Source organism: Trichosurus vulpecula, chromosome 4, assembly GCF_011100635.1.
Source record: "Trichosurus vulpecula isolate mTriVul1 chromosome 4, mTriVul1.pri, whole genome shotgun sequence".
NCBI lineage: Eukaryota > Metazoa > Chordata > Mammalia > Diprotodontia > Phalangeridae > Trichosurus > Trichosurus vulpecula.
In genome coordinates, this window is record NC_050576.1 from 153,967,865 (window position 1) to 153,987,452 (window position 19,588).

Here is a 19,588-nt window from a genome sequence, read left to right on the forward strand (position 1 = left end):
ATTTTACAAATGAGGAAACTGAGGCAAACAGGGTTAAGTGACTTGACCGAGGGTTACACAGCCAGTAAGTGTCTGATGCCGGATTGGAACTCACAAAGATTCATCTTTGGGACTCCAGGCCCTCTATCCACTGCCACCTAGCTGCTCCTAACATCCTAAGCTTTCATTTTTATAGGATATCTCCTGAAATCAGTTGACTAGCATTGTGAAAGTACAAAAGAAATACTCTAGCCTTATTTATGGGTACCTACAAGTAGCTGAAGTTACTATTGTGTATTATCAGAAAAAAAGCCCTAAGGGCCTTTGGGATGAAAATATTACATTGATAGATGACAGCCATGATCCTATTCAGCAGGGCATTATGATCGAAGGGTAATCAGGGTAAAACAACACCTATTGAGAGTTTATTACACAACCCATTACATTAAAAAATGCTACAAGAAATACAAGTTGTTTACGAGTAAGGAGGAAAGGAGGAGGAAAGGAAAAGGATGGTGAAATTAACTGTGTGCTAAAAACACCTTGTTCAAACTGTTAAATTATACTTGCTGCCAATATAGAATAGAGTAGGTAGTAGAGTGCTAGCTATTTTAGTGGAAAGAATGCTGGAAAGGGAAATTAGGAAAGCTGGGTTCTGCTCCTGGATCTAGAATTAGCTAGCTGTGTGACCTTGGAGAAATCATTTCAATGTTCTGTAACTCAATTTCCTCACTTGCAAAAGGATGATGATAATTGTATTGTCTCATGGAATTGTTAAAAAAGAAAAAAAGCTTTTGGAAACATTACAGCACTACGTGAGAAACAGAATGTCTTTTTCCTTCAAACTTAGGAAATCTGAATTCCCAATAGACCTGGTTTGAAGGACAGTCTCAAAAACTGATAGTTTTTAATCTTAACTGTGGTTCCTTTTCTCTCCTAGACAGGGTTCTGGTCGAAAGATGTTAAATTTGCTAGCTACTATTTTGTTGGGGGAAAAAATCGATCTCTGAGTTATCTAAAGAAAAGATTTTTTTCGTCCCCTTTACTCCACATTCATTAAAAAAAATATCCATGACCCTTAAAAAAGTTAGCTCTGAGAAATTACTTCCTTAGCTTTTACCCACAAAGTCTCAATATCTCTGCCAAAAATGCAACACCTGGAGGAACTCTGCCCTGTGGGGGAAGGAAGAAGAGGAAACGAAGATAAGCTAGGGGAGAAGTGGTCGTGGTGGGGAAGTCTCGTCCAGACGGGGGCTTGCACAAAAGAATTTAGGACTCCTGGCTAATAACTGCAAAGCTCTCCGAGAACTTTCAAAGCACGCCCGAGAGGCGACAGTGACCCGAGCCTACGAAAAGTGTAGCTGGAGGTAGAGGGAGGGGCCAATCTTCCCGAATCGCTCGCGTGCTGCGTTCTGCGTGCGGTGGGGACCTCCTGTCATTCACCCTGGACGAATGTGTGCGCGTGCAAAAGAGAAAGGACTGGCTGGCGCGTGTGCGGGAGCTGGGAGGGGGAGGGGAAGAAGATAAGAAAAGAGGGCAAGAAAGAAAGGAGAGAAAATGAGAGAGCAGAGGGAAAGAGTAGAGAAGAGAAAGAAAGAGGGAAAGAAAAGAGAAAGAGGGAGGGGAGAAGCAGAGAGAGGGAGAAGAGAGTAAGAGGGAGAGAAGTAGAGAGGTGGAGAGGAGATGGAAAGGGAGAGGAGATGGAAAGGGAGAGGAGAAGCAGGGAGAGGAGATGGAGGAGAGGAAGGGGGTGGCTGGGGAGGAACCCATTGGAGAAGGGTTGGGGAAGAGCTCTTCTTTTCTCCTCCTCCTGTCTTGCTGCCCTCCCCCGGCTGAGCCCCAGCGTGCTGCAGCCATGGAGACACCTCTAATCCCCTCCTCCAGTCCCAACCCACCAGCCCCCACAGCAGCCGCGGATTGGTCGCCCTTTGCTCCCTGACCCCTCTCGGTGCTGATGTGGGCCGCTTCTTCCTGCTTTGGCCGCTGCCGCCGCCGCCGCCTCTGGCCTGGGAGGGAGGGGAGGAGGGAGGCGGGGGAGGCTGCAGACGGCAGAGCCGCTGCGCACACCCGAGGGGCGGGGGGAGCTGGCTCGGGCGCCGCCGCCGCCGCCGCCGCCGCCGCCGCCGCCGCTGCTGCAGGAGGAGCAGCCGCCGCCAGCGCCGCCACGGCCGGAGGAGGAGCCGCGGGAGCCGCTGCCGCCGCCCTCCGCCCCCTCCCCTTCTCCCTTCCTCCTCCTTCTTCTCCTCCTTCTCCCCGGCCGGAGGGAGGACTCCCGGAGCAGCCCCGGCGGCCGGAGCGCCCCGCCGACTCAGGAGAATGCGGCGGCGATCGCGGATGCTGCTTTGCTTCGCCTTCCTCTGGGTGCTGGGCATTGCCTATTACATGTACTCCGGGGGCAGCACGGCGCTGGCCGGCGGCGGGAGCAGCGGCGGAGCCGGCAAGAAGGTGGGTGAAGAGCGAGCCCCAGGCTCCCGGTTCCCGGTGCCTGCGCACCCCGGGTCCTGGCGCTCAGGGCACCCGCTTCTCTCTCCCTTGGGAAATTGACTTGAAATGGGACTCCTTTGATTCCCCCCCTTTCCCAGCTTCTCCTGGGTGGGGGCTCGGGATTCTTCCTGACTTGCCCCGAGGTCCGTCCTGCCCCATTCCGTCCTCCTTCCACTTCCCCTGGACCTCATCCCCGAAGACTCCTGTCTGTCTGATTTGCCTCTCAGTCTGCACCATGCCTGACTTATAACCTCCCCTATCCCCGGGCTGTTTGCGGGGCGGAAATCAAGGAAGAAACCTTTTAATTCAATTTATTTTATTTTTTCCTTTGACTCCTCTCTGACAGAGAAAGTATTGGAGACTTAATTTCTCCCCATCGTTTTAAACCTATTTCTCCTTCCTGCCCTTCACTCAGTAGGGTCCTCCCTGAGCACCAAGGAAGAATTGGCCCCTTTGCTGTAATTAGCTGCTGAGATATAGAAACTGCAAGGTGGAGGCACATCAGACCCCAGGGGCCTTTTAAAGGCAGATTGCTTTCTCCTTCCCTTCCTCCTTCCCTCCCTCCTCTTCTTGGTCCCCTTTTCATTCAAGTGGATTCCCTTGTTCAACTGCAGCAGCTTCAGCCCAGCTCCTTGGAAAGTTTCTGGGAAAGAGGGTCGGGAAGAGACAAAAGCCGAAGGGGAGGAGAGGAAGAGAGAGGCTGTTGCCTCTAAAATGCTATATATTTTGTAGAAACAAGAGTTTAACTTGTTTCTTAGAGGTCCTTTCAGCTGCATGACACTAGTTGCAGTCTCTCCTCTCCTCCTCCCCTTCCCCCTCAGCCTGTCTCTTTTCTTTCTCCTTTCTCACTCTGCGGGGGGAACCTTAGTTTTTATGCCGTATACTGTCTACACTTTTTCTGTTTCTTTTGGGGAGTGGGTCACAACGGCTTATTCTGTAACCTAATTCCCCCTAGAGTAGAAACTTGTCATGTGTATGTCCTTCCCCTAGGAGCCAGTCATGTTCATGTTTTCTCCCTTTCTCAATTTCTTAACAACTGGTTGAGCTGTTTCCTTTTGCTTCATCCCACGGCTAAGTGAAACATGTTCCCTCGTGCGCCTTAATTTTCCAGGGCCTTTTCCTCGTGTTGTGCCGATGTTTGCTTTTCTTTTTTAAATGACTGAGGGATTAATATATATAGAAATCATGAAAACTAAACTAGGCACACATTATTTTACTGTGCAGGAGATTCCAGCTTTCTTTATCCATATCCGTATTGAAATGTTACCTTCAGTGTGAACCAAATTCAGTGCTCCCGATGAAACAAAATGCAATGAAGCCACTATTGTAGAATGCATTGTTGTATGCTGGCACAGATTTTGTGTTTTTATTTTTTTTAAATGGTTTTCTAGCTTTTAAAAATGGTGCTATCCTTTGCAAAAAGCAAAGAACCGTTCATTATGCTGTGAAATTGTGCTGACATTCAGTTAAATTCTGAGTTAAAGCTATTTGATATATTTCAGTTTCCCTTTAGTTGTAGCATTTGAGTCATATCTTGTAACCAAACAGAGCTAATTAGAAACTGACAAGTTTTGGCACTGAACTTCCTCCTTTAATCTGACCCTTGAATATGTAGCTATTTAGGTATGGTTGCTTCATTCATTCTCTGTTGGAGGGGTTACCAGATGTATCTAGGCTGTCTGTTGGACTCTTGGCCACTTAAATCAGTTTGCCCCATCTAGAGGGACTGAAATGAAAACTTCAGCTTTCTACAGGCTGATTAGCATGCTTCACAGTCCAGTTCCCATTCTCTCTGTATTAGAGTTTATTTAAAAACAATAACAATGCATGAATGAGTGATTGAAAAAGCATGTATTATGCCATTAAGAGCACCAAGAGCAAAGCATTAGGAATACACATAGTATAGCAAGATAGTCCTTGTTCTTAAGGAGCTCACATTGTTATAGGGAGAGAAAACACAAATACTGTGCATGGAGAAGTGATTTCATATTTTTATGAAAAGCTTTAAATTGGTTGCTTTCCCTAATCTCTTTCACCAGCTAAAGAGTGATCTCTCCTTCTTGCAGTTTTTCAAGCTAGATATTATTTGAATTCTATGCTTTTAATAGTTTCCTAACATTTACTTGGAAGGAGGAAACAAGCATTTTTAAGTGCCTACTATATTTCAGGCAGTGTGCTAAGCCCTTTACAAATATGATCTTATTTAATCCTCACCACCACAGTGGGAGGTAGGTGCTATTATTAATTCCCATTTTATAGTTGGGAAACAATGTAATATAGGAAACTCATGTTGACAGGTTAAGTGACAAAGCTAATAGGTGTCTGAGACTAAACTTGCACTTGGGTCTTCTGACTCCAGGCCCAGGGCTTTCTCCACTGCCACATAGCTGCCAGTATTTTTGAACATCCCTGGAAGGCAGAGGCTGTATTTTTGAATATATGTGTCATCAATTCCTTGCATATAGTAGGTGTTTAATATTTGTCGAAATGAATCTGGATCTTGGGCAAGTCACCTAGTTCTCAGTTGATTTGTAAAATGAAGAGATTGGACTTAAGGAGTTGCATCCTCAAGCTCCTTTCCAGATCCAAATCTATAATTAATCTATAATCCATATCTATAATCGTATGAACTCTTTTTAATTAAAATTTTTTTTTGATATCTCTTGTTTGATCTTGTGAACCCTTAAAAGTGAGATACTATGCAGAAAGGCAGTGAGCAACCTATAAGTGGCAATCAGTCCATTACACTGTATGATATTAAGCTGGGATTTGTTGAACAATTGTTCATTCAATAGGTAATCTGCTTGTCATGGGCAGAGTACTAGGACAGGGAGTGAGGGAGACACAAAGACACAAAAGTTGTGGTCCCTGTCTTTAAGGAATTTATGATTTAATACGTAGGAATCTTGTGCCTAAACAGGTTAGGAAGTACTGGTATCCATAGAGGAAGGACCTGAAGATTGGAAGCTTGTGGTGAAGAGATAAGCCAGTCAAGTGCTGAGTACCATGTAGAAAAGCTGATGATATTCTCTTCCATCATTTTGCCTATTTTATTAATTGATGTGATGCTTTCTCAAGACCTTGTAGTCCTTCCAAATAGCTAGTCCTCTGTGATTGCACAAACTGGCAGATTCAACTTAGTGATGGTCACATACAGATCTTCTCTGTTAACCCCAGAAGCATAGCCCCAGATGAAAAATTCAGGAGGTTTGTTTTGGGCTGGTGGCAGGAGGAAAGTACGGAGACCGTGTAGAAACAAGTGGGGGGAAATTAACAATTATACATGGGTTGGTGATTTGGGATTCTATTCTTTCTGTCAACGAACCATAAAATTTAATCCCAGCCCTCAGAATGGTTTAGTGATTGTCTGTAGAGGAAGAGGTGTGTAAATGAAATAGCTTCTGAAATTGCAGTAAAAGACTCATTAACTTCATGTGTTGGACCCTGATATAAAAAGTAAAAGAACTAAGAGTGTTTCTTGTGGAATGAATAGAATCTCCTGCTGTACTGAATTTCCTGATGTAGTAGAAAATTGTGTAATCCCAGTTATTCTTGAATTGTCTCAGTGGATTTATGGTACTGGGAAATCCCTCCCAAATTCACCTTCTTGATTATTAAAAAATTTTTTCTTTGAGCCTACATGTAAAGTGCATAAGAAAGGTCAGTATAAAAAAAAACATGGAATGAAAGTTAAGGTAAGATTTAAATAATTGCATATAGATATTCTTTGTGTAAACGGATCTAGATTTTTTTTTTCGCACAAGAATACAAATCCAAATTTTGTCAATTTCTTTTCACCATGAGTTTTTCCATCGTGGGAAAACAGGGCTTGAGTTGTTTGCCTTTTTGGAATTGTCTGACATACAGACTGACTTGTATTTCTGCTGCCTCAGCTATCCAGCCAGAGCTTGTCATTGTGTGCCCTGCCTGTTAAATAACTTATCACAAAACAGTTATTCCCCCTTTAGCAGGAGTTAGGAAACCAAGCGGATCTCGGTTTGCAGATTAAAAATATAGGTGCTGAAAGCCATCATGGATATTTCTCCAGAACAGGGCTGTTAAAACTTTGGCTGCTGGTATTTATTTATTTATTTTTGGATATGAATGCGTGTGCCAAATCAAATTCTGCATGACATTGTTTAAAATTACATTTCATTTACATTTATATGGAATTCCCCCCCCCCCCCGTTCTGCTCTATTCCAAAAAAATTGATGATTTGTATTTCAAGGATGCCTTTGCTGTGTGCATCTCTGATGCTTTAAAAATGTAATCATATTAAAGCTCCCATCTCTTTTATGTTGTTGGCAGTGGATGGGGTAGGAGAAAGGGAAGGAGAAAGGGAGGGAGGGGATTTGTGAGAACTTTACTTTGAAATGCAGCTGCCTCTGGGTAGTGCTATTGTTTAGTCCGGGAGAGTGGAGCCTACAATTCCTGAAGAGTGAGCTGTACTTAAGTAGTGCCTTTTACCCAGTATCTCAAAGGAACAGCTTATAAGACTCTTATTAATCAGCTCAGCATCCTTGTGAGGTAAGTAAAAGATGCTAGCTAATGGAATTAATGGAAACACACAGCAGATAATTGACTTCCCCAAGGTAACACCACCAATTTTTAACTTTGTCAAACCTGATGCTTCTACCCTTTGCCCCTGTTCCAGGCAATAGATCAAGCCTCCTTTCTCTATCTAGTTAAAGAAGTTAGAGTGGTGGTTTAATTAATTAATTATTTAATTCCCTTATATATCAGATAATCTGTTTTGTTTGGTGAGACTATGATTACTTGAGTCTGACACTAGTTTTTATCTACTTGTTTGAAGTATTCTATCATGTTTGTATGATTCATTTCTTTCTTTTTTTTAACTAACAACTGGGTATCCTTGTATTATTTGGCATATGGGGCTATATATAGGAGTCATCAAGGAAATGTAGCCCATTGATAGCAAGGGATGTTAATGCTATGTTAACTGTTTGCATGGGTGACCAAAATGTGCTGAGTAGTGTATGTGTACCACTGTTGATAGGTGAGATGTGAATAGCTTGGATGAATAAGTAGCAAACAGGCATTTGAACTTTGACCTGGGTGATTTTATAGTGGACTTCGGCTCTCTCTGTGTCTCTGTCTCTATCTGTCTCTTTCTCTTTCTCTCTCTGTTGTGGCACATGGCTGTTAGAGGTAGAAACCAGCCTTTACTCTCAGCATCTACTTCCACAACAACTTCTTGTTCTACCTCTCCTTGATCAGCTTGGATGTAGCTGCATTTTTTCTGGGATGATTGGAATTGATTGATCAAGCTGGAACCCTTATCAGGACTGAATGTTTTACAGGTTGCCCCAGATTTTTTTTTTTTATTGCTTGCAGTATCCAAATCAAATGTTAGCAGAAGTGGGCTGAACCAGAGAAGGTATTGAGGGAAGTTGTAGGGTAGAGAGGACAATCCCTTCTCCTTCAGGATGGGTCAAGAAAACCAGTTGGAACAGGTAGGTATATGTACTCTGTCTCCTCAGACATGGAATGTCCTGTGGTTGAGAGATCAGACCACTCTCCCCCATTTAGGCCCTGGTCCTACCTCCATATGCTTTATCTATTGTTCAGTCTTGCTTGTCTTGTCAAAAAGGTAGTGAGTGCAGTATAATCACTGGGTCTGTGTCTAACTTGATGTCGATCCAATAGTTTTAACCTGTGTCAGCAGCACATCTGGGGATGTGACCACTGTTTGGATGCAAAAGAAAACACATGCTATGTGTAATCAGTTTTTCTTTGCAGTCAGGAGATTTAAAGCAGTGCCTTTTGAAAAGGAGGATTTGGAATGGCGATCGGGAGAACTAGAGAAAAGGGGACCTTTTAGCCAGGGAATGTAGTTAAATGATGACACAATCTAAATTTGTCTTTTTTTAAAAAAAGAAAGTTTTCCAATTTATAAAGTTATGTTGCTCAAGCCTCTGGGTGCTTGAACATAATGAAAACAGATTGTGAGTGATAAACAACACACAAATAATGAGCTATTCCCTTGACCCTCTGGCAAAAATGGAGAAGATAAGATTTGCACAGCACGGAGTGGGGCCAGCTACTGGGAATCCATCAGATACCACGCCATGGGGCGTGGAAGCAAAGAGGGAGAGGAGTTAGAGATTGTGAAGGGAATAGCTATCCCCTCAAGTTCCCCATCCCAATTGCTGAAGTCCTAAACTTAGGTTCTCTTAACTAGAGAGCCCTCAAGGATAATAGGAGTTTTCGCAGAAGCAACCAGAATAATGATTTTTTGGGGGGTGGTGTGGTTAAGAGAAAGACACATACTGTTTCTTCTTGCCATCTTTTTTCCTACAACCTCAGAGGTTAAGGAATGCATTTTTTTTTGGTAATAGTTATAGGTCTAAATGCTAAACCAGGGAATCTTTTTTTTTTTTTTTCTGTTTCCTGGTGAGCCAGGAGGTTGTGGCTAGCTTACTGGGAGGCATGGTGAAACCTGCTTTGGGCCAGATAAGACATGTGGGCAGATTTATCTTTGAGGCCATGACTGTAGGATTCTTGAAAGCTGGAGAAGTCATAAGCATGGGAAAGTCAAGCAGTCTTCCTTATAGAAGAAAACAGCTAGACCTGTCCCCAGACTGTTCTGTTCTTTCTCTGTTGCTGTTTTCTTCTTTTTCTAAGGCAGAAAGTGTGTGTCGTGGTGAAGCCCTTCTCAGAATACCATTTTTAAGTGCATTAAATAAAATACCTAGGATGACAAAGGAAACTAAATTTATTGATATATAATTATCAAAATGTTTTTAAAAGCATGTTAACAGATGCTAGGTTAGGGAACTGCTCCAGGGTTGTAGTTGTGGTACCTGCTCTTTAGGCTGTAAGGTTAGAGAGGATACTGAGGTGCATCTAGGAGCCTCATTCTGGTGTTGGGTAATGGGAGGTAGGATTCCTTCTTGTGGGACCTGACTAGGTTTTCTCTTGGATGGGTAGGAGGAATCTAAAATGAATCTACCTGATGCTGAATTCCACTCTCTAGCAAAGAGCAAGGCTTCATTGTGCCCAGTTTTCTCCGCTAGAATGGCAAAGATTTGTCCTTGATCTGTGGCTAATGTCAAGATTATTTGAGCATTTATATTGTGGTGTTTCTTCTGGGGAATCCTTAGGTATGGATATAAGGAATGTTTATAGTTGGTTATCTATAAATTTAAACCATCTGGTCTTCTTTAAGTCATGTTGGTAGTGCGGTACAAGTCATATGCTGTGACTTTGGATAAGTCACTTAACATCTCTGCCCTTCAGGTTCCTCAGATGTAAAATTAGGGGATTGAAATAAGATGATTTCTTAGGTCCTTAGAACAGTGCCTGATGTGTAATAAGTGTTTAATAAATGTGTTTTCTCCCCACCCTCCATTTATTCATTCATCGCATTCTGGCTTTTACAATCTTGTGGTCAGAACATTCATTGGTTTAGGAATCACAAGGTGGTCTGGGTTTGAATTCCAGCTCTCTCAGTTAATCTCCAGGATTACATAGGGCAGTTAGGTGTACAATGACTAGAGCATTGGGCCTGGAGTCAAGAAGACTCATCTTTGTGAGTTCAAATCGGGCCTTGGACACTTACTAGCTGTGTGACCCTGGGTAAGTCACTTAACCCTGTTTGCATCAGTTTCCTCATCTGTAAAATGAGCTGGAGAAGGAAGCGGCAAACTCACTCCAGCATCTTTACCAAGAATCCCCAAATGGGGTCATGAAGAGTTGGACACAAGCGAACAACAAAATCTCCAGGAAGTCACTTGAGCTTCACTTTTGCCGTGTGTAAGATGAGGATGATAACACTAACAAAACAATAAAAAAAATGTACTAAGCACCCTCAAATGACCTCTGTGCTTCTGTCATGGGCCTGTGGTGATAGTATACAAGGCAACATAATAGTCTATGGCTTTCACAGAATTCTTGAGATGATCCAGTGAGATGAATACATGGGAAGCTACTTGTTAAAACTGTAACGTTTAGCCAAATGTAGGGCAAGAAAAATGGTACCTCCTTCTAAAATCTGCTGACTCTGAACCTTGGGAAGTAGTAGGTACTCCCCCATTAGCTGGTAGAACATGCTTTCCTGCTACCGATCCTTGAGTGCCCTGCATTTCCCTGTTTCTAGGCAGGTACAGCTGGGAAATGTTTTACCCTTCTTCCTCTGCTGACTTTTTCTTCCTTACGTCTTGTGAAATACTTGGCATTTCTTACGACGTTTAGTCATGTATTACTGGCTTTGGGAACTTGTGTCATTTTATACTGATTGGGTGTCTCAGCCTGCTGAAATGTGGATGGCAGGGAGAAGCAATGAATTATCAGCTCGGAGTTTAAAAAAAAAAACCACAACAGAACCAAAAGCAAAACCAATGATGTCTAATCCCACTCATAGGCTTAAATTTAAGGAGAATTTATATGGTTTAGAGGTCATGAAAGCTTGCTGCCTTGAAGAGACCTGTAAGACTAAAGAATGCAGTGGAGAGCTGTTACTTGGGGAGTTTGAAATGGTTTGGTTACCCTTGCTATGGCAGTCTGATAGAAAGATGGGGTGAACATCGTGGTGAACTCCTAGCCCCTGTGACTTTTGTACTCCCCAGAAATTATTCTATCCTGATGGCAAAGGCCTGATTCTGAATCATTGTAGCTTGACTTGAGTAGTCTTGACTTGAGTAGTCTTCTGACTAGAGATTTTCTTTGGAGAAGAGGGTAGTTGTGAGGGTTATAGGTGACCTTGACTCATTCATTTGTTCTTTCCTCCATCTCTTCTTGAATTCAGTCTTTATAAGTAAAGATCACCTGGCCACATGGCCCACAGTAGTCCTGCCTCTGAAAACCTCCCAGGTGGAATATACAGGAGGGATTTTTTTTTAAAAGAAAAACTGTTTTTTATGGTATAATTCAAATCCAAAAAAACTGTAACTACAAATTTAAGGTTATCAGACACTTTCCTTCTTTAAATCTCCAGGACCACATCTCCATTTCCTGTTTAAAACATTTTAAAAAGTTTTATTGATGCTTTCTTGTTTTTACTCATACCTTGATTAATCTCTCTTCCTTCCCCCACCTTTAAATCCTTCCTTGTAATGAAGGAAAGAAACAGTTAAACAAAAGCTAAGTGTTATTGTACTCACATCTGGCAACATATGCAGCAGTTCACCATAGTCCCCTATTTCTCTATGAATCAACAGAAACATGGAAAGTTCCTCATGGGTCTTCTTAAGCCTTTGGGGATACTTCCTAAGTTTTCAAGACCTTCCAAGCCTCCTGAAGGGCTGTGTGAGCAGGATCACATATTCCTAATACCATTCCTGGTGACTTTACAGGAAAATTTCCCCTGCCTGCTAGGCCCTGATGCTGCAGCCTCGTGTTAGTGACCCACTAGAAGGCCTTTGAGAACAGATGTCATCCTGTTTGCATCTGCAAACAGAGTAATGCTATTTGATACATAGTGCCTGTTTAACGCTAGTACCTGTCATTTTGATTTTTGTTGCTGTGGAATTTTGACATTTTGCTATGAAATTTTTTTGGGGGGGTGGGGGGAGTTCGCTCTGCTTTTCTATCCTTGCCATATATATGTTTCCTTTGGTCACGTAGGTAGTTTTAAATGGCACCTCTGTGCTGAGTGCAGCAGTGAAACCAGGCTCTTGCCCCATGGCTCACTTTACTTTAAATGTAGGTCACAGAATTCAGCCTTGTCTTGGCTCTCTTTTCATTTTCATTCATACTCTGGCCCTTGCAAACAAACAAACCAACAAACCAGGTCAACCTCCCCCCCATCCCTTTCCTAAAGGATGTTGGCTGGGCTTGGACTTTGTTCATTCTTTGATGGTTTTATTCCTTCCATCACATGAAAATACAGATCCACTTCTTTGTCTTCTAGTCCCCTTGCACACTTTGCAAATTGACTCTCTGGTGTTGGTGTGTCCATGAGTGGAGTTTAAAATGGCAAGCTCCCCACATTCTTCCTGAACCCTCAGAATGGCAGATAACTACTTTGGGTAATGATAACTAATAATAATAGCTAGCATTTACATAGCACTTTGAAGTTTATAAAGCACTTCATGTTTGTTCCCTCATTTTTTCCTACAGGTTAACTTATAGCACAGCCCCTCTTTTAGTCAGTAAACCCCAGCACCCTATTACCTCCAAGATCAAATATCAAATCCTCTGGCTTTTAAAGCCCTTTATGACCTTCCTTCTTTGTCTTTTTACACCTTACTCCCCTCTGTGTACTCTGTGATCTAGTCATACTGGTCTCTTTGCTGTTCCTTGAACACACAACACTCCATCTCTTGACTTTGAATGTTTTCCCTGGCTCTTCCCCCACTTCTGGAACTCTCTTCCTCCTTGCTTCCACATCTTAGCTTCCTGATTTCCTTGAAGTCTCAGTTAAAGTCTCACTTTTTGAAAAGTCTTCCTTAATCATTGTGCCCTTCTAGTCCTCCTTTCCTAGTCCTTCATAATCTTAGTGCCTTCTCTCAGAGATTACCTCCAATTTGTCCTCTTTGTATCTTATTTGTACATAGTTGGTTCATCCATTAGGCAGTGAACTCTTTGAGAGCAGGGACTATTTTTTGCCTTTTTTTTGTATCCCTAGCACTGTGCCTAGCATAGAGTCTAGACTGGGTGTGGGGAACCTGTGGTCCCCTTGAGGACTCCTCTAGGTCCTCAAGCGCAGCCCTTTGACTGAGTCCAAGGGCCAAACTTGACCTAGAGGGCCACATGTGGCCTCCAGGCCGCAGGTTCCCCACCCCTGGCCTAGACATAGTGGGTGCTTAATAAATGCTTGTTGACTTGACTAATTTAACAGAACATTCTGATGGTCTGATTTTACCACTTGGATTTTATGGATGGCCTCTGTACCATTGTGCCTTGATATATGTGCTGTTAAATCATCATGTCTTGTATGGTACCTTCATAAATTATCTTGGTAGAATCCGTATGCTTACTTTATCGATGAGGGCTTCTGTCCTCATTTAAGGGCCTTGAGAACAACAGATTGGGTGATTTATGTTTGCAGAACACTCCAGTATTATCCACAACTCTTAGATTCTGCTTATGTTGTGGTTGGCAGTGTATATTGTCTTCATTGAATTGGGTCTATAGTAAATATGATGCATGCATAAGATGTATGAAAATGAAAGGGTAAGGTTTCTAAATACTTCTGGCAACTTGGTGGGAGGTGAAACAGCAGAATAGTCTTGTGGTAGAGTATATAGGGCATTAGGCTTGTAGTCAAGAAGATCTGAGTTCAAATTTGGTCTCATATACGTCCTACTGGCAGTGTAGCCCTCAGCAAATAAGTAAACCTCTATCCATCTCAGTTTCCTCAAATTTAAGATGGAAGTAATGCTAGCACCTACTGTGAAGGGTTGTTGAGTCAGATGAGATAATATTTATTTTTTTAATGAGATTTTTTATTTTTAGTTTACAAGACTCAGTTCTACATGTTCTTGAGTTTCACATTTTCTTCCCTTCCCTCCCCTCCCTTCCCCCCTCCCCCCCAAGACGGCATGTAGTCCGATATAGATTCTACATAAGCCTTTGCATTAAACTTATTTACACAATAGTCAAGTTGTAAAGAAGAATTATGACTAATGGAATGAATCATGAGAGAGAAGAAACAAAACCAAAAAAGAAGGGGAAGAAAAGAGAGCATAAAGTGTGCCTTTAGACTCCACAATTCTTTCTCTGGATGTAGCTCGCTTTTTCCATCATGAGTCCTTTGGAGCTGTCTTTGAGCCTTGTATTGCTGAGAAGAGCCAAGTCTATCAAAGTTAGTCATCACAGAACTAATATGTCTGTGGTCATGTACAATGTTCTTCTGGTTCTGCTTCTGTCACTAAGCATCATATCATGTAGGTCTTTCCAGGTTATTATGAAGTCCATATCTTCCCCTTTTCTTGTAGCACAATACTATTCCATTACATTCATATACCACAACTTGTTCAGCCATTCCCCAGTTGATGGGCATCCCCTTGATTTCCCATTCTTTGCCGCTACAAAAAGAGCTGCTATAAATATTTTTGTACATACAGGTCTCTTTCCCCACTTATGTGATCCCTTTGGGATACAGCCCTAGAAGTGGTATTGCTGGGTCAAAGGGTATGCACATTTTTATAGTTCTTTGGGCATAGTTCCAAATTGCTCTCCAGAACGGCTAGATTTGTTCACAACTCCACCAGCAATGTAACAGTGTTCCAATTTTCCCACATCCTCTCCAGCATTTATCATTTTCCTGTTTTGTCATGTTAGCCAATTTGACAGGAGAGGTGTGGTACCTAAGAGTTGTTTTGATTTGCATTTCTTTAATCAATAGTGATTTAGAGCATTTTTTCATATGCCTATAGATATCTTTAATTTCTTCCTCTGAAAACTGCCTGTTCATATCCTTTGACCATTTCCCAATTGGGGAATGGCTTTTGTTCCTGCAAATTTGGCTCAGTTCCCTGTATATTTTAGAAATGAGGCCTTTATCAGAGACACTGGTTGTAAAGATTTTCTCCCAATTTTCTGCTTCCCTCCTAATCTTTGTTTATACAAAAACTTTTCAATTTAACATAATCAAAATTATCCATTTTGCATTTTTTTAATGCTCGTATCTCTCCTTGGGTCATGAATTCTTCCCTTTCCCATAAATCTGATGGGTAAACTATTCCTTGCTGTCCCAGATTGCTTATAGTATCAGCCTTTATTCCTAAATCATGAACCCATTTTGACTTTATTTTGGTATACGGTGTAAGATATTGGTCTATGACCAGTTTCTGCCATACCATTTTCTAATTTTCCCAGAAGTTTTTGTGGAATAGTGAATTCTTAGCCCAGAAGCTGGACTCTTTGGGTTTATCAAAGAGTAGATTGCTGTAGTTGTTGACTTCTGCGTCTCGTGTACCTAACCTATTCCACTGATCTACCACTCTGTTTCTTTGCCAGTACCAGGTAGTTTTGATGACTGCTGCTTTATCATACAGTTTGATATCTGGTATGGCTAGGCCACCTTCCCTAGCATTTCTTTTCATTAATTCCCTTGATATCGTGTACTTTTTGTTCTTCCAGATGAATTTTGTTATTGTTTTATCCAGCTCTGTAAAACAATTTTTTGGTAGCTCTATTGACATGGCACTGAATAAGTTATTTATTATTTTTTTAAAAAGTGGTTATCACAGTGCCTAGCGTGTAGTAGGTACTGTATAAAGACTTATTCCTTTCCCTTCTCTCTTTCTAAAGGGAATTTCTGAAAATATGGGTAAGAGCATTCTAAAAGTCATTACCTAAAAGTCATTAGGTTTTTTATGTAGCTCATTAGATGGCTCATTGCTATAGATTTACAATGTCTGGATGTGTGTGTAGTACGTCTCCATTGCTAGTAACTGACAACAATTACCCGGGAAAGAAAACCAGCGATGGTGCAGGCTAATTTTAGAAGTTTGGAGTCTAAGCGTAGCTTCTGTGCTGATTCACAGATCAGTGAGGGTAATGGCCACAGTGTCTCTGAAAGGATGCTCTTCCAGACAGGTGGCATGCACTTTCCATTAAAGAATACTTCTTAGCTAAGCTGCTCTGCTAGGGTTTAATGACCAGGATGCAAATTAAAGGCTTGAGCTCTGGGATGCCCATAAATTAAATAGTCTGTTATCAGGATTTATGATGACTCTTGATGCCTTATGCAGGGGTGTGTGTGTGTGTGTGTGTGTGTGTGTGTGTGTATGTATGTATGTGTATGATTTCCATGACCACCCTCTGAGTGGTTAAGCCCAGTGAAAAGCTGAACACTGATGGAGGCTGCCCTGAAATTTGGTTCTTTAGCTCATTTTTGCATCTGGAACTTGGACTTTTACATGCCTCCTCAAAACGCTTAATGGATTCCCATAGTGTTCCACATCAAATTGTGACGATATAGCCGTCAGTACACTCAGTTCTGCTTCACTTTGTGTCTCCTGTCTGTTCTCTGAATGTTAGTTGTTGTTGTTTTCAGTTGTGTCTGACTCTTTGTGATCCCATTTTGGGTTTTCTGGGGAAAGACACTAAAGTGGTTTGCCATTTCTTTTTCCAGTTCATCTTATAGATGAGGAAACTGAGGCAAACAGGGTTAAGTGACTTGCCCAGGGTCTCACAGCTAGTAAGTGTCTGAGGCCAGATTTGAACTCAGCAAGAAGTCTTGTTGACTACAGGCCCGACACTACCTACTGCACCACCTAACTCAGGGTTAGGGAACCTGTGGCCCTCTAGATCCCCAAGTGTAGCCCTTTGAATTCAAACTTAACAGAGTAAATCCCCTTGATTTAAAACCCCTGTCCTAACTCAGTGTTAGACAAACCTGCTTATTTGTTGTCACTCAGTTGTATTTTATCCAATCCATTTCTGATTCTGACTGATCTTTCATGTTTGGGTCATTTGGTGCTCCCCGGCCCACATCAAACATCCCTTCTTCAACACCAAGCCTCAAGCCAACCAACCTCATGTCTCTTAATGAAATGGCAGACCCAGCCAGATGAGGATGTGTTGTCTTCAGGTTATAATACAAACTTCCGTTCGTCTATAATCCTAGTAACCGGAATAGTTTTTTTGTTTACTTCCCCTCATCTTTACCCTTGTCCTTCTTTACCCCCTCCGGGTTCTGATTTTATAAGAGAAAAAAAGACATAAGCAGACAAATTAATATCGGGGACTTAGTCAAGTTGAGTAACTTCTAGGATATGGCTTAATATGGGGTACCTGCATAGATTTGGGGGGGTCTTTGAACTTGGATGGGGAAAAAATCACATTTTTAATTCAATATAATTGGTTTCTTTTACATTTTTTGCATTTTAGACATTCTGAGTCTTGCAGCCTCACCAGCACTGACAAGGTGAAGAACTCCAATCTAGGGTCAGTGCAGCTTTAATCAGTCAGTAAGCATTTATTCCATGGCTCTTATGTGCCAGGCAGCGTATTAGGCACTGGGCGGGGCGGGGCGTGACAAAAACCAAAAATCCAGTTTCTGAAATCTTCTATGTCTATAGGATTGACTGGTATTTCTTGGTGCTGTACCTTCTGTATAATAAAGAAAGGATGAAGGTCAGTATAGTTTAATATAGTAAATGTATCTTTTTTGAAAATTGATAATGTATGATCTGGCACCTATGTATATGGCATACTTCAACACATAGCCTAGTGTTGGTCAGTAAGCATTTATTAAGCACCTACTGTGAGCCATGCATTTTGCTAAGCACTTGGGATACAGAGAAAGGTAAATTACGGCCTCTGATCTCAAGGACCTCACAGTCTAATAGAGGAGACTACATCCAAACTATGTATGAAGAAGATATAAACAGTATAAAGTGGAGATAATCACAGAGAGATGTCACTTGTATTAGGGGTATTGGCATAGGCTTCCTCTAGAAGGTGGTATTTTATCTGAAACTTGATAGAAGCCTGGGAAATCTGAAGGTGCAGGTGAGGAGGGGAGTATTCTAGGTGTGGGGGACAGCCAGGGGAAATGCCCAGAGTCACGAGATGGAATGTTGTTTGCACAGTAGGCGCTTAATAAATAGATAATGAATTGACTTACTTTCAATTAGCCAGAGGACTGCATTTTTCAAGTTCTATAGTTAAATGGGTTTACTGTATATGTTTTGATATTTTGGTTACATGTTTCTCATTTGACAAGTTCCTTTAGGGTATACAATTCAACTTTATACTTCTTAGCCAAGCTTAATACTCACCCTCAGCAGGTTTTGTTTGCTCTGAGCTATCAATTTTGAATTGTGGATGATTTGGGAAAATAAAGGAGAGCCTTGGCAAATATATAGTATTGCATGTTTTACATAAGGTATTACTATGGATACTTCATATTTACATTGAGCTTATGACTGGGAGAATCTTGGAGAGTATGTAAAAATATGGTTTATTTGTACTTTATTTTTTCCTAATTACATATAAAAAACAGTTTTAAATATTTTTTTAAAGTTTAGAGTTCCAAATTGTATCCTTTCCTCCCTTTCTTTTGCCCCCCAGACAGTAAGCAGTCTGCTATAGGTTGAACATGTACAGTCATGTAAAACATATTTAATATGGTTTGTTTTCCATAAAATATTTTTATTAATATTACATTTTTAAACCAGCACATCCCAATTCTAAGCTGTTTCAAACATTTAAAAGACGTCATCTAATTTCTCTTTCTTTTCAACATTTTTTGAAGTACATTAAAACCTGGTACTGTTCCCCAGTTTTAAGAGTAGGTAAATAATAGATTCACAGATTTTTAATCTATCCCAGGTCACGTGATCTCATTTCAATTCAATAAAGTATGTATTTTTTAAAAAGTTTTTTTTTTAAGGAGTTAATTTTCATTGATATCTTTTGTTTTTATATCATACTGAGTTCAGAAAATATATTTCACTCTTGGTGTCCAGAAAATGCCCTCTTGTAACAAATAAAAAAGGCAGTTTAAGAAAACTAACTCATGCATCAACCAAACTCAGTAAGCATCTATTAAGTGCTTACTCTGTGCAAAGTGCAGTATTAAGCTCTGAGGATACAAAAATAGAATGAAAAATAGCCTGTATGTTCAAGGAGTTTATATTCTTCTGGGTTGATATGATATTTGCAAACATGTATACAGGTAAATACATGATAATTTGAGGGAAGAAAAAGCAGTAATACTTAGGAAGATGAGATAAGGCTTTCCATAGAAGGTAGCCCATCAGCTGAACCTTGAAATGAAGCCAGGGATTCTAATGGAGGAGAGAGTTCTCCATTAGATCAAGCACCTTGAAAGCAGAGATTATCTTTTGCCTTTCTTTTATCCCCTGGCATTTAACACAATTCTTGGGACATAGGTGGTGCTTAATAAATGCTTATTAGCTGACTGACTAACTGAATGCCAGGTAAAGGGCAAAGTCTGAGTAAAAGCACAGAGATAGAAGGTGTTGTAATGTTGTCTTTGAGGAACACTAATTAGGTCAATTTGGCTGGAACATAAGAGTATATGAAAGACAAGTAATATGAAATAAACCAAGAAAGGTAAGTTGGAACCAGATGCTACATATAGGACCTGAGGTGTCAAGCCGAGGTGTTTGTATTTTACCCTAGAGACAATAGTGGACCCCCTGAAGGAACAAGGGCCTGAAATTTGGTTGCTTTGACATGGTT

General features: G+C 41.3%; 1 protein-coding gene across 1 annotated transcript in view; it reads left to right on the top strand.

Annotated features, from left to right (window-relative positions):
* The first annotated feature begins 2,236 nt into the window (after nt 1–2,236).
* The window catches only part of GALNT2 (polypeptide N-acetylgalactosaminyltransferase 2), a 258,888-nt gene continuing 241,536 nt past the window's right edge, over nt 2,237–19,588 (top strand). The window contains 1 exon segment of the mRNA XM_036755282.1: nt 2,237–2,424. Within this exon segment, the coding sequence (XP_036611177.1) occupies nt 2,296–2,424 (129 nt within the window). The 5' untranslated portion in view covers nt 2,237–2,295.